Source organism: Cyprinus carpio, unplaced genomic scaffold (genome assembly GCF_018340385.1).
Source record: "Cyprinus carpio isolate SPL01 unplaced genomic scaffold, ASM1834038v1 S000006617, whole genome shotgun sequence".
NCBI lineage: Eukaryota > Metazoa > Chordata > Actinopteri > Cypriniformes > Cyprinidae > Cyprinus > Cyprinus carpio.
In genome coordinates, this window is record NW_024879255.1 from 716530 (window position 1) to 731422 (window position 14893).

Here is a 14893-nt window from a genome sequence, read left to right on the forward strand (position 1 = left end):
TTCTAAGAAAAAAAAAAAAAAACACTTGACCCTCTAACACTTGCACTCTCTATTCTTTTCCTACTCGTACTACTTGTTTTCTTTATAAAAAAGAGCCTCTAATACTAATATTCTCTATTCTTTTTCTACTCTATCTTGTTTTCTTTTTATTTATTATAAAAATACGACAGTCTAGCACTAACATTTTATATTATTTTTCTATTCTTTTGACTTGTTCTATTTTTATTTAAAAAAAGACCCTCTAACCTTAGCATTCCCTATTCTTTTTCTATTGTTATAAAAAAAAAAAAAAAAAAACTTGCACCGTGTACTGCATTAGGCTAAACGAGACTTGTCACAGCACTTGCATATTATTGCCCTTTTGTTAGTTTTGATTGCTTCTATTGTCCTCATTTATAAGTTGCTTTGGATAAAAGCATCTTCTAAATGATTAAATGTAAATCTAACTTGCTCATCAAGATTCTCTTCAAACTGTACTCTTTGTGGCAATGCTGAGAATGCAGTATGTACTTGCTTTACAAGAACTCCATTCTGACACTGACACTGAGCTTGCGTAGATAAAATTGTCTATGTAATTGTGTATAGCTTTGTGCCTTAAAAACAATGGCCTTGCTATTTTGTCTTAGGGCACAAGGGCAAAGGCTGAAACCAATGTGTGATTCATATTTTCCAAAACCCTTCCTACTTGGCTTATACTATTCTAAACAATGTCTGAAACTTTGTATTATGAGCACTTACTGTGTTTATTTACCTTTTTATCAATTGCTTTGTATATTCCTAATTTTTTAAGTAACTTTGGATGAAAGAATCTGCTAAATTAATAAAAGTAAAACAGTAGCAAGTCTTATGTGAATGGCCCTTCATCATACAAATATTTTAGCCAAACACTGCACTCTGAAAGATCAAATAGCTTAATGCAATGTTCTCTGTTAATGTGTGACGAGCAGATGTCAAAACCTCAGCAGGATTTTCTTACTCCATTATACCCAGGAAGTAGCACATTAGCCCATTCTACATTTGTCTCCCCATGGCTTGGTTTTCAACATTTTGCATTTGCTTTTAAAATGCATAGTACAGAGTATAGACCTATGTGTTGTGGTTTCCATGCCTAATTTCCGGGCCCTATGGCAAAGACATTGCACATGAAAACACAGTCTGCGAATTCAATCTGAGAGAATAACATAGAATAAAATGTATTTTTTTTTTTTTTTTTTTTTTTTTTGCAAATTCAGGATGCACTATGCCTTCAAATGATAATATCTGTATAATACAGTAGAAAAGTTACTTCTGTATCAAATCTTTGCGAGTAAATCTTTTGAAACGTCACGAACATGTATCTATCTATCTATCTATCTATCTATCTATCTATCTATCTATCTATCTATCTATCTATCTATCTACAATAAAACAATAATACATAAGAATATTACTATGACAGTCTAAGAAAAACAAACAAACAAACAAACAAACAAAAACTAGGTCCTAAAACTATATATATTTTCTTTTTTTGTGTGTGTATGAGATTAATCTTAGTTCTTACATGTAATCTTTCTCCCTCTCTCCTTTTCTTTGGCTGATGATACACAGGGCAACTTTTTGAGCATTGTTGCCATCAAAGGGCAACCAGGTGAGACACAGTGCCCACGACTGATCGATCTAAAGTATCCAAACAGAAATTTGTTACCCATTCTCAAAAAAGTTGCCCAGCAAGATTGCTCAAAAAGTTGCCCCGTGCAGCCTTTGTCTCTCTCTCTCTCTCTAGCATACTAAACTCTCTGACTTTGAGCACACACAATGTAGACAGAAAATGATTGCTGTGAATAGCTGCGGTCATGCAGATGTCTTGAGGAGATCCCGAGTTTTGGAGGTACACATCTTCAGGAACAGGAAAAACCCTGTAAAACCCAAAGAAGGTTGCTAGTAATCCAAGACAGTTCAGAATATATTAAATAAGAGAATAAACTTGATAATTCTTGAGGTCTACTGTAATACACATCATCTTTGAATCCAGAGAGAAGAAACACAGGAGTTGTTTTTTTCTTTTTTTTTTTTCTTCAGTTTTTCTATCCCCTTTCCAGATGTGAAGAGGTGGACACACACTGATGGACTAGTGTGGCAGTTCCATACATCACAACGTGTTTGAGGGCAGGGACCAGGGCCAATCCCATCCCAAAGGCCTTGAACAGCTGTCAGTCACCCTTATAAGGGCAAGTGCATGTGCAAGCGTGTGCTTGTGTTAGTGTTTGTGTCCAGATTCAGAAATTGTGTAATTGTGCTACTGTATCTCACGTTAAAACACTGTACTTGCGCTCTGTGTGTGTGTGTCTGTGTCTGTGTCTGTGTGTCTGTGTGAATGTGTATGCTTGTGTGTGTGGGTGGGGGGAAATCTTAACGGCTGCTATTCTTGATGGCTTCCTTGGCAGCTACAATCAGCGGAGTCAAGCTGGAAAGGGGCTTGGCAAGCTTCAGGAACGAGTGCTGTAAAGAGAAATAATAAATTTAGGAAACTTTAATTTTTATATCCATCTTGATCTCTACATTCCTTTAAACATTAAGTTTCTGCAATCTGTTTCAATTTAAAGAAAGCATTGTAACCATTACAATCTTCCTTGCATTTCCAGACTACGTTTTTTAATTATTTTGAGTCCAGGTAGACTGTGTTTTCTTAGTGGATTTTACATACCATCTGTGTAATGTCCTTATTTGTAATGTGTTATATTTGTTATATTATCCATGTGTTATATTATGCATTTACATTTCTTCTATGCAGTATAATTGCAGGACCTATATTACCTGCATATAAAGTATATATGACTATGTTAACTATATCTTAAAGGCACAATATGTAATATTTGTTTATTAAAATATCCAAAAACCACTAAAACATTATTATATATTTCGCTGACTTGTGTACTTACATCATCCCAAATGTTTCGAAGAATGTTTAAATCCAGAGAAATAAGCAATTTTAACTAGTGACATGGGCCGTTCGCATAGTGTCATTGTGTCACCGGCCAATGACGTCATAACCCCTTGATTTCCGTATTTGTACTTGATTTTAGCTACAAGTATGTATTCCATTAAGTACTAATACTTATTCATTAGCTAGTAGTGCTTATTTTTTAGGTTCTAGTACCTTTTAAATAGGGTTAGGGTTAGGGTTAAAGGGTTAAAGTTCTTTTTCAGTAGATACAAGTACTTAATAAATAGTTGTACCTATTAAATATATATTAGTACTGATTAATTACATACTAGTACTTATTGATTATCTACTAGTAATTCAATAGATACTAGTGCACACTTATTAGACATTTCTACTTATTTGCATGTATATTAATAGCATATTGGCTGTTTATTAGTCCTTATAAAGCACATATTAATGCATTATTCTGGATGACCATATTCTAGATCCTTTAACCCTACTCAATACCTAAACATAACTACTACAAACATCTACCTTACTAACTATCAATAAGCAGCAAATTGGGAGTTTATTGACATAAAACACTTAATATTGAATATGTATTCCCTAATCTAAAGTGTTGAATTGTTACTAGTAACAATTACAAAAGTTACTAGAGTCTAATAAATAAGTACTAGTACCCAATGAATAACTACCAGTATCTAATTAATAGGTACTAGTAATGAAAATTAATAGTATTTAATAAAAAAAGTACTAATATCTAATGAATACTTGCCAGTGATATTTAAAAAGGTATTAGTTACTATTGGAATAATTACTAGCCAGAAAGGTTTTCTCAGTCATTTTGGTACATTTCTCACATAACTGTAATTCCAGCATAACGGAAATTCTCAAAACTACTTGTTCAACCTCCACATCATCTAGCTGCTTGTTCACATCATTAAAGTAATTTTTCATTAATTTGAACAAATTACAAATGTGTCAGGGTTCTGTCACTTCGCTTTAGTTTATTCTTGGTTTTGTGACAGAGCCCTGACACTTCTATAATGTCTTGTCCTTGTGTGAGTGTGAGCGTGCAGTGCAGTCTCTCGGTAAGAAGAAGAGGAGTAAGGATGCAAGGTGGCAGGGTAGGGAGGCAAAGCAGTGGAAGAAGTAGAGGCCAAGGATGAAATAAAGGCCACTATTATAGACCATGTTCTCAATAATGACCTTGAAAAGGCCAAGGCTGATCGAAAGTTACAAACAATGTTGGGAGAACAACCATGTCCCCAATCATTCAAACTATAGACAGAAAAGGTATTTAATCAGTCAACTGTACTGTAATACTGTTTACAGTAAACTTGGATTTTAAGAGAGACATACAAAATGTGCAGAGCAGTGGGTTATGTACTGACATTAGGGGTCTCATTTTGAAGCCCCAATCAACTCTGACCATTACGAGAAATGTCCAATGACTATTGGCCAATGGAATCTGCATGCCAAGCCACTCTCAGTAAATACGTGTACATGTTTTTTTCTGTGGCCAACTTTTTAACTTTTGGGAATAATGAAAAAAAAAATAAAAAATGGAGTGCCTTGTTGGCAGAGGCTATTTACATTAACTTCACCCACCAACGTGTGATTGGGAAAGTCAACATTACAAAATACAATCATGAGTTGTCAGATTCAGTGGTTCAGATGGAAAAGTGTTTATCATACTACTTTTGACGCGATCAACCCGGGCAACCCGCGATCAAAATCTGCCTTTTGGTAAACTTTTTCCCTCCCTTTTCAAATTTCAAATCACTGTAGCGTATCAGATCCGAACCAAACAAATTAAAGATTTGATAGGGAGCATGGTTGAAACATGAGGAGCCGAATTCCACAGAAAGGCAACATTATGTTGTAAATCAACTCCTAGCACCACAGTCTGAAGCAAGGTAACCAACCAACTCTTTCACAGAACAGCTTTCAACATTAACACCATTAGAACAATTATTGACAATTTCAATTCGAAGAAGAGATTGTCAAATTTGGGGCACGTAATCAAAGAGATGGACAGTCTGACCCTCACATGTAAAGCCATGAGAGTAAACAAGATCGTTGGATTGACTTCCCCCCACCTAGCAGAACTAGACTGAAATTCCTAAGGGGACCTTTTAACCTCCCCACAGAACATCTTTATGTCAGAGAATGGCACAAGAACTGTCTTTTAATGAACTCAAAAGGATTTATAAATGAATATCAGTCCATTGCTTAACTCCATATTCATTTCTATGTAACCCACACATTTGACTTTCATGTTTATAATCACTTATTGTGTATGTCTTTTAATAACTATTGGATAGCTTAAAGATTCATATTCATGTTTAGTATGTATGTGTTTCAATCTGCTTGCTTGAAATGTTTCTGAACCATCAGTTATTTGTCAAATGTATCATATTCTTGTTATAGGAATCATGTCCAAATTATACCCTGCAAGAGTGGAAAAATTCGGACCACGTGCTTGATAAGATAAGATATGATTTATGATACCCCGAGCAAAGACAATATCTAATTGGTCAAGACAACATTTGAGGTGTGGCCAAAAGGCCAGTTTAAATACTCAGGACACCATTAAAGCCTGCTTTTTAGCTTTTGCTTTTAGTCATGCTTTGTCATCACTTTTAGCGTTCTTTGAGCGCGGTTCCAGCATGCTTCGGCCTGCATGCCTGCTGCTGCTTAGTCACAATGAGAAGAAACACCACCTAGTCTCGTCTCTTCTGTTCTTTTACTTTAGTTTCTTTTCCGTTTGAGAGTTTCGTGTTCTGAGTTAAGTTTTGTAATGGCGTGTCTCCGAGTCTGACCTCGAGTGCCCGTCTGAAACTTCAACCAGCCCACAACTCTGAATCGTCAGCCAACGCCCAACCACGGGCTTCCCAAGACGTCACTTCAACGACTACTTCCAGCCAATCAGCAACCTCGGGAAACCCCCTTTTCAATGACAACAAAGGGAACCCCCGTTACACAGGCAACGCAAGTAACGTACCTCCAGACTCTGATCTGTACTGGTGTATCTAATATAATTTTAACCTCATTGAGGAACTCAATGCGAGGGTTAATTAAGTGATTGATGGTTGTTCATGTCTATGCAATTTCACGTATTGCTGTAAACTTGGGATTCCACATTTTCATTCTCTTAAACTCATTCTTCCCTAACGCTTTATCCTCCTGCAACTTGTGTGAATGTGTGAGTGCGTGTGCTTATGTGTTAGATTAGTTTATATGTCTTAGATTTATCTAATAAAGCCTTAATCATATTGAAAAGAGAAGTATAGACTTATCTAATAAAGCCTTAATCATATTGAAAAGAGAAGTATCTTGTGTTTTGTCCTTACAAGTTAATGTCTTAAACTGCCGATCTTGTTACTCTGCTAATTAATAGTGTTTTCACTATACTTTGGATATTAATATCCATAGTAGAGTTTATGTTATATGGCTCGTTCAGTGAATCGCTGCCCATCTCAGTGATTAGCCGCGAAACAGTGATTCTGTTCAAATTCCCTTTAAAATCTAAAATGATTCCCTTTGAGCTAAATTGACCTGTTTCCCTTACATCACATAAAAAAAACATTTATTTTTAATTAAAAATGAAGGAAATAATCAAAAAGTTTAAAATAATGTATCGGGTAGGGTTACGGTAGGTATAGGGAGGGCTTTTGTCCAAAAGTGGCATCCATTTAATAATTTGAATTAAAATTAAAATGTACACAGAAATAAGTTGTTATTGCATACTGTTTTATAATGTATTACAATGCTGAGGTGCAGATAATTACCACTATTTGCTATAAATAATTAACAGAACATCCTGCTATTTTAACATAGTATAAATAGAATCTATAGCTATTTGCACTTAGTGTAAATAGCATATCACAAAAAATACTGCTATTTTCACTTAGGGTAAAAATCCCCCCCCCCCCCAACCACCCGCGCGTACAACCTAAAACATCTTCCCACACCCCTGTATGTGTATATGGCGGCGTGCATCCACTCATTCAGGTTTGTTTTGCGGAACCAAAAAAGCATTCAGGCATTCAGCGCAGTTCAGGGTTCACTCTGTTCACTAGATAGGGAACTTACTGGAAGAAGATAAGGCACACATATCCTAGCCAGAGGAATGGTGCTGCAAGCAAGACGGTCCTCCTGCAAGTTACCTGTTCATACTAAACGGCTCCACCCGGAGATTACAGAATCGCACAAAGGTATTTGGTGTTGCCCAGCCCGCAACTCTGCACATGTCTGCTAGAGAGGCACGTGGATCAACGTTCAGGAGGAGGCAACACTCCAAGTGGAGTAAGCTCTCACTCCCAGTGGTATGGCTCACCTTGTGTTTGGTATGCCAAGGCAATGGCAAGCATTAGCCAGTGGGCCAACTTCTGTTTGGAGACAGCCTTTCCCAAGGGGCTGGATCTGCCTCCTCTAGGTGCAGCACTTGTTGGTTCACCTCCTAGTCCCAAAAAGGGAGTAGTGGGAACTTTGGGCACATAACCAGGTCATGGTCTCAGGGTAACATGAGAGTCAGCCGGCCCAAACTCAAGGCACGATTCGTTGACTGAAAAATGCCTGCAGGTCCCCAACCCTCTTGATGGATAAGAGCATGACAAAGTGGATGGGGACAGCCTCCGCTCCAACTTTTCTTGCAGGAAGGACAGCACAATGCTGACTGGGCATCTTTGGGGATCCTCTTGATGAGAACACCACCAATCAACGAACAGACTCCACTTCAGAGCATAGGCCTGCCTAGTAGAGAGGGCTCAAGCCTGAGTGAAGGTGTCTATCAGAGCCTGTGAAAGGTAAGTGAAGTTGGCCGCATCCCATCCAGAAGCCAGTAATACAGGTTCCATAGATCGGTGCGCAGGTGCCAGAGAGTGCTCTGCCCTTGAGAAAGAAGGTCCTTCCTCAGGGGAATTTTCCAGGGAAGGGCTATCACAAGGAACATGAAAATAACTGGCTTTGTATGTTAGCCTTTATTGCTAATTGGTTAGAATGAACAAGAATAGAACAAGAATAGAAAACACAGAAATAACTATGTTTAATACATTTAATATTTCATCTATTGTTTTTGATGTACAACATCATAAAGACTTGGCTGTTTGGGCTTGATTATTGGCAGTTAAGTAGATCCAGAAACCAGCCAAACAACCACAATAACCACGACATCCACCACAGGTGCCTGTTTGGAGAGTATTTATAATTCCTAAAATAAATTCAATTTCACATATATACGTGTGTGTGTGTGTGTGTGTGTGTGTGTGTGTTTGTGTGTGTTTCTTTTTCCAACTCAGTGATTCTGTTTATTTATTTAATTTTTTTCTGACATGTTGGTGTTATATCTTTCACTTTGGCCCACATGTTGCCATTGTCTCTCATCGAGAATTATTCCCATAATCCTCTGTCGGTGAGTTCTGTTCATGTTAAGTCAAGTCAGGTGTTTGTTTGTTTGTAATTTGGATTTCACTTCTTGTTCAATAAACTGCACTTGTATTCATTACAACTTGCCTTCAGTGGACTAATCATTACAGAATACTCATCCACAACCAGCAGGTTCTCTCCTTCGCCCTCGATAAGTTAACTGAGCCATTGAAGAGTATGTTGAGAAATTTTGTGAATTTTGCTCTCAAGTGGATTTTAATGACATTGCTCTTAAAGGTATCTTCGTGAATGAACTTTTTCAAGAGTCACTAGTATGCTGCTATTATGCATTAGACCATTGCCCAGAGCCTCTGGACAAGATGGCCGCCACACCAGAGCCTCCGGCCAAGATGAAATTTGTGCCACCTCTGATGTCAGTGTGAATGGATGGCATCCCAGTGGTCTCTACACTACCAAGACTCACAGCCTTGACACTCTCGAGCCCAGCAGATCTCCCTCTGTCTACTGTGCTGGCCGTGATGGCAGTCACCATTTTGTGTGTCTGGACTGCACACTGTTCTCAAGTCTGCCTCAGAGAACTCTCCCCCAGAGGTGGCGACTTCTGCTGCAGAAACTCCAGAGGTGGCTGCTTCCGTTGCAGAACCTCTAGAGGTCTGCCCTGTCTGTCGGCCCTGTTATGGCCAAGGAGGACGTCTATGAACTCACAGTCTGCCTTCTCATGGCCAAGGAGGCCGTCCATGAACTCTCTACCTATCCTGCCATGGCCAAGGAGGTCATTCATGAACTCACATTCTGCCCGATCACTGCTAAGTAGGCCGTCCATGAACTCATAGTCTGCCCTGTCACGGCCAAGGAGGCAGTCCATGAACTTTTTGCCTGTCCAACCATGGCCAAGGAGGCCATTTGTAAACTTAATAATAGAGTCAAGGCTGCTTGTGAATTATCTGTTACGGCCATTGAGGCTGTTGTTAACCTCTCTGTGCCTTTTGCTCCAGTTCTGTCTGAGCTATCTTAGTGGTCTCCAGCTCCATCAGCTCCACCTTGGTGCTCATCTGCTCCACTGTGGGGATCTTCAGACCCGTCTGCTCTGCGGTGGTTGTTTTCAACTCAGTCTTGGTGGTCTTCTGCTCCGCCTTGGCTCCCTACTCCACTGGCTTTACCACTGCTCCATGGTCAGGTCCTCCACTGTTCCACAGTCTGCCAATGCTCCATGGCCCAGGTCGTCTGCTGTTCCACAGTCTGCCACTGCTCCATGGTCCAGGTCCTCCACTGCTCCACTGTCTAGACCTGCCCTTGCTCCGGCGTCCAGGTCCACCACTGCTTCATGGCCCATGGTCTTTCCCACTGCTTCATGGTCCATGCCATGACTATGATCCTGTTCCCTTGCATGGGCCTGGCCCTCCATTCCTTTGACTGTTCCGCCTCCACTCCACCACCATTCCGGACTTTTTGAGTTTTGTTTGGGTTGGGGTGGGTGTTATGTTAGGGCGTCTGGAGCTGCCCTTGGGGGTGGGGGAGGTGGGGTTTGATATGTCATGCTGGTTTTTGGGTTTTGTTTCTTGTTTAGGTTTTCTTGTCGTTTATTTTGATATTTAACCATGCTTCATGTTCCTGTCATGTGTTTCCCTACCCTGTCATGTGTTTCTGCTATTGGTTCCTTTGTTCAATGTGTCCTGTTGTGATTGTTGTCTTATTCATGTGTCTTGTTTCTCATTGGTTGGATTATCATGTGACCTGTATTGTTTTGCATAAGTAGCTCTCATGTTGCCATTGTCTCTCGTTGAGTATTGTTCCCGTAATCCTTTTTGGTGAGTTTATGTTTCTGTTCATGCCAAGTCAAGTCTGGTCAAGTCAGATCTTTGTTTGTTTGTAATTTTGATTTCACTTCTTCAATAAACTGCACTGGGGTTTATTACAACTTGCCTTCAGTGGACTAAATATTACACTGAGAATGCAATGCATGTCAAAATAAGAGCTCTTCTCTCTGTGAAATAGGCCTACTCAGCTATCTGTTTCAGCTATTTAAAGACTAAAAATTACTTCACAATTTGTGAATAGAGAAAACCTCTATCGTTTTAAATGTCAGTTTAGTGTGATGTAGACAATTATCAATAGGAAGGAACTGGATGGATGTTCTGAGTGGTGTCAGTCCACAATCTGACTTATGTTGCAGCCTGCAAGTAAACTACACCATGTTGTTTTCATCTAGCCAGAGTAGAACTGCCCCCCCTGACTGAACCTGATTTCTCCCAAGTTTTATTTGTTTCTCAATTTGTGTCACCAATGGAGTTTTGGTTCCTTGCCAATGTTGCCTTTGGCTTGCTTAGTTGGGGACACTTAATTTTCGCCATCACTGCCAAATTGATAGCAGACACTATTTGAAGAGAACTGAAATGAGATGGATAATGAACTGCCTATAACTGAAATGTTGACTGTTTACTACTGTCCTCTTAGAACTGTTTTACAGCAAAATTGAAATTTGTTTGCATTATTGACATACTATTTACCTGCTTAAAACTATAAAATCTGCTTTACCAAAATTCAAACAACACATTACATGCCCCACCAGAGACGAAAAAATATTTTGGACCACTGCTACACCACAATAAAGGATGCATATCACTCCGTCCACAGAGCAGCTTTAGGACTCTTTGACCACTGCCTGGTTCATCTCCTTCCAACAAACAGGCAAAAACTTAAACCTGTTAAGCCTGTCTTAAGAACTCTAAAGAGATGGATCAACAAAACAGAGTGGGCATTACAAGCCTGTTTTTGACTGCACTGTCTGGAGTGTTTTTGAAGCTGCTGCCACTTATCAGGATGAGCTCAAACTTCATACATCAGTTTCTGTGAGGATATGAGCATTCCTACCAGGACTTATTTAATATACATCAAAGACATACCATGGTTCACATCACAACTCGGAAAGGATTGACAGGCCAAAGAGGATGCCTACAGGAGTGGGGGCAGAGTCTTGTACAATCAGACCACAAACACACTGAATTAGGAGATTAGAGTGGCTAAGAGGAGCTACGCTAAAAAGCTGGAAAACTAGTTCTAGCCAATGACCCTGTTTTAGTGTGGAAAGGTCTGAAAGACCTTACAAACTACAAGACACCATCCGCCAACACTGAGGCGAATCAACAACTTGCTGAAGACCTGAATAAGTTTTACTGTAGATTTGAAACTCCTGGTCTCACACCCCACACCCGCTCTGACCATCTTTCTACACAGCCATCAACACCTCCAGCAACCCCCCTCTCCCCAACTCCTGCACTTCAGATCAGTAAAGATGATGTGTGTCAGTTCTTTAGGAAACAGAAGAGAAGAAAAGCACCAGGCCCAGACAGAGTTACACCAGCCTGTCTAAAAACCTGTGCTGACCAGCTGGCCCCATATTTTCACAGATCTTCAACAGATCACTGGAGCTGTGTGAAGTCCCTGCCTACTTCAAACACTCCACCATCATCCCCCTCCCAAAGAAACCCAAAATCGCAGGACTTATTGACTACAGACCTGTTGCTTTAATGTCTGTTGTCATGAAGTCATTTGAAAGACTGGTGTTGGCTTATCTGAAGGACATCACTGGACTCATACTGGACCCTCTGCAGTTTGCTTACTGAGCAAACAGGTCAGTCGATGATGCAGTCAACATGGGACTGCACTACATCCTGCAACATCTGGACAAATCAGGGACTTATGCAAGGATATTGTTTGTGGACTTCAGTTCAGCCTTCAACACCATCATCCCAACACTCCTCCAGACCTCTGTTCCTAGCTCCATCTGTCAGTGGATCACCAGATTTCTGACAGACAGACAACAGCTAGTGAGAATTGGTAATTTCACATTCAACAGCCGCACCATCAGCACTGGCGCTCCTCAGGGATGTGTGCTGTCTTCACTGCTCTTCTCACTGTACATCAATGACTGCACCTCTACTGACCCCTCTGTCAAGCTCCTGAAGTTTGCAGACAAAACTACTGTCATCGGCCTCATCCAAGATGGTGACAAATCTGCTTATAGAAGCGAGGTCAAGCAGCTGGCTGTCTAGTGCAGTTATAACAACCTGGAGGTAAGCACACTCCAAACAGTGAAGATGATGGGGGGGGGGAGAAACCCCTCTGCACTCCCCCCACTCACCATAATGGACAGAACTGTAGCAACAGTGGAGTCATTCAGATTCCTGGGCACTACCATTTCTCAGGACCTGAATAGGGACAATCACATTGACTCTATTGTGAAAAAGGCCCAGCAGAGGTTGTACCTTCTTTTCCAGCTGAGGAAGTTCAACCTGCCAAAGGAGCTGCTGATACAGTTCTACTCAGCCATCACTGAATCCATCCTCTGCACATCAATAACTGTCTGGTTCAGCCTAGTTACCAAAACTGACCTCAGAAGACTTCAGCGGATTGTCCAGACTGCTGAGCGAATCACTTAGAGCCAGAGGATAACTGGTTCCCTGACTGAGCCTGGTTTCTCACAAGTTTTTTCCTCCATTCTGTCACCGATGGAGTTTTGGTTCCTTGCCGCTGTCACATCTGGCTTGCTTATTTGGGGACTTTTCATTTCCAGCGATATTGTTGACTTGATTGCACAGATACTAGTTAAACTGAACAGAGCTGGTGACATCACTGAATTAAATGATGTACTGCCTTTAACTGAAAATCGAGTGTTTACAATTATCATTTTGCATTATTGACACACTATTTTCCTAATTAATGCTGTACAGTTGCTTTGTCACAATCTGTATTGTTAAAAGCACTATATAAATAAAGGTGACTTGACTTGACTGGCACAACCCCACTCTCTAAGAACTGCACTCATACAGAGTGAGTAAAAGAGCTGGCAAAATCACTCTGGACACCTCACACCCAGCACACTTCCTCTTTGAACTGTTGCCGTTTGGTTGGCGCCACAGAGCACTGAGCACCAGAACGGCCAGACATGGGAAAAGATTCTTCCCTCAGGCCATCTACCTCACAAAGAGTTAAATGTTCTCCCCACTGTATAATAAAACATGTGAAATACCCAACTATCTATACTTACATTTATTATATGTATGTTATTGATTTAATATATCTTATATCTATCCACATTCCCTTGCATAATTTGTCTATAGCACATCTGTACATACAATATACTGTCTCTTTGTCTATTGTGTATTGTTTTTTTACATATTTATTTCTACTCACTTATTTTTATTTTGTTATCTGTGTCTTGTCACTTGTCTGTGTACTGGAAGCTTCTGTCACCAAGACAAATTCCATGTGCATGTAAACACACTTAGCAATAAAGCTCTTTCTGATTCTGATTCTGACACAATCTGTATTGAATAAAGCACTATATAAATAAAGGTAACTTAACTTGAGTTGACTTGTATATTCACTGTTTTCCACACCATTTTTTAAGGGGCCAACACCTCTAATAGAGTGAATTTACTTGCTGACAGTAGTGAATCACTGGGATAACAACACTCACGAATGAACAATAATTACATTTTACTTTTACATTAAGTCATTTAGCTGACACTTTTATCCAAAGTGACTTACAAATGAGGACAATAAAAGCAATCAAACTAACAAAAGAGCAACAATATGTAAGTGCTGTGACAAATCTAGTCTAACGCATTAATAAAGTACAAGCTATTAAAATGAAATAATTTATTTATTATAACAATTGACAATAAGTAATATAACAATTTATAATAATTATTATAATTAAAAGGAAAACAAGTAGATGGAATAGAAAAAGTACAGAGAATGCTAGTTTTATAGAGTCAAGTATTTGAATATAAATTAAAAGAAAACAAGTAGAGAGAATAAAAATAGAATAGAAAGTGCAAGTGTTCGAGGGTCGTGTTTTTATAATAATAACAAACAAACAAACTAACAAACAAACAAGTAGATAGAATAGAAATAGAATAGAAAGTGGCTCAAGTGCATATGGAAGAGATTTGTCTTTAATCTGTTTCTTGAAGATGGCTATAAACTCAGCTGCTCTGATCGAATAGGGCAGGTCATTCCACAGGGAACATTTAAGGTAAAAGTCTGTGAAAAGGATTTTCTGCCTCTTCAGGATGGCACTATAATGTGCTGTTCACTTGCAGAACGCAAGCTTCTGGAGGGCACATAAGTCTAAAGTAGTGAATTTAAGTAAAAGGTTGCAGAGCCAGTGGTTGTTTTGTAGGCAAACATCAATGCCTTAAAATTTATGTGAGTCGCTATTGGTAGCCAGTGAAAATTGATGAGACCAAAATGATGTGACAATAGACATCAAAACCATCAACTCTTTGAGGGCTGAATTAAAAATCACACCAAACCAAATAAAATTAAAGCTGCAAGCAGCGATGAAAGGGCCCTCACACCCGGGCTCACCACCACCGGGTGGCCATAGGAGATCAGTGAACGTTGGACCATATGCTTTTAAAATGGTAAATATTTGTGCCACCTGCTGCCAACAGGTGGCGCTATGATTATAACTGAATATCGGCATGTAAATGTCTTCAGGCCAGGACTTTTACCAAACATGCAAAGTTTCGGGCAAATCAGACATTGCATGTTTAAGTTAGTGTAAAAGAA

At 39.5% G+C, this 14893-nt stretch overlaps 1 protein-coding gene across 6 annotated transcripts in view; it reads right to left on the reverse strand.

Moving 5' to 3' along the window:
• Nucleotides 1-347: 347 nt before the first annotated feature.
• LOC109078806 (serine/threonine-protein kinase PAK 3) overlaps nt 348-14893 on the reverse strand; it is a 323688-nt gene continuing 309142 nt past the window's right edge. For 4 of the 6 annotated variants that reach the window (XM_042754946.1, XM_042754944.1, XM_042754947.1 and 1 more), the window contains one exon: nt 348-2478. In XM_042754946.1, the coding sequence (XP_042610880.1) occupies nt 2389-2478 (90 nt within the window). In that variant the 3' untranslated portion in view covers nt 348-2388. The remainder of the gene's footprint in view (nt 2479-14893) is intronic. The other 2 variants (XR_006159614.1, XR_006159613.1) reach the window with 2 other exon arrangements.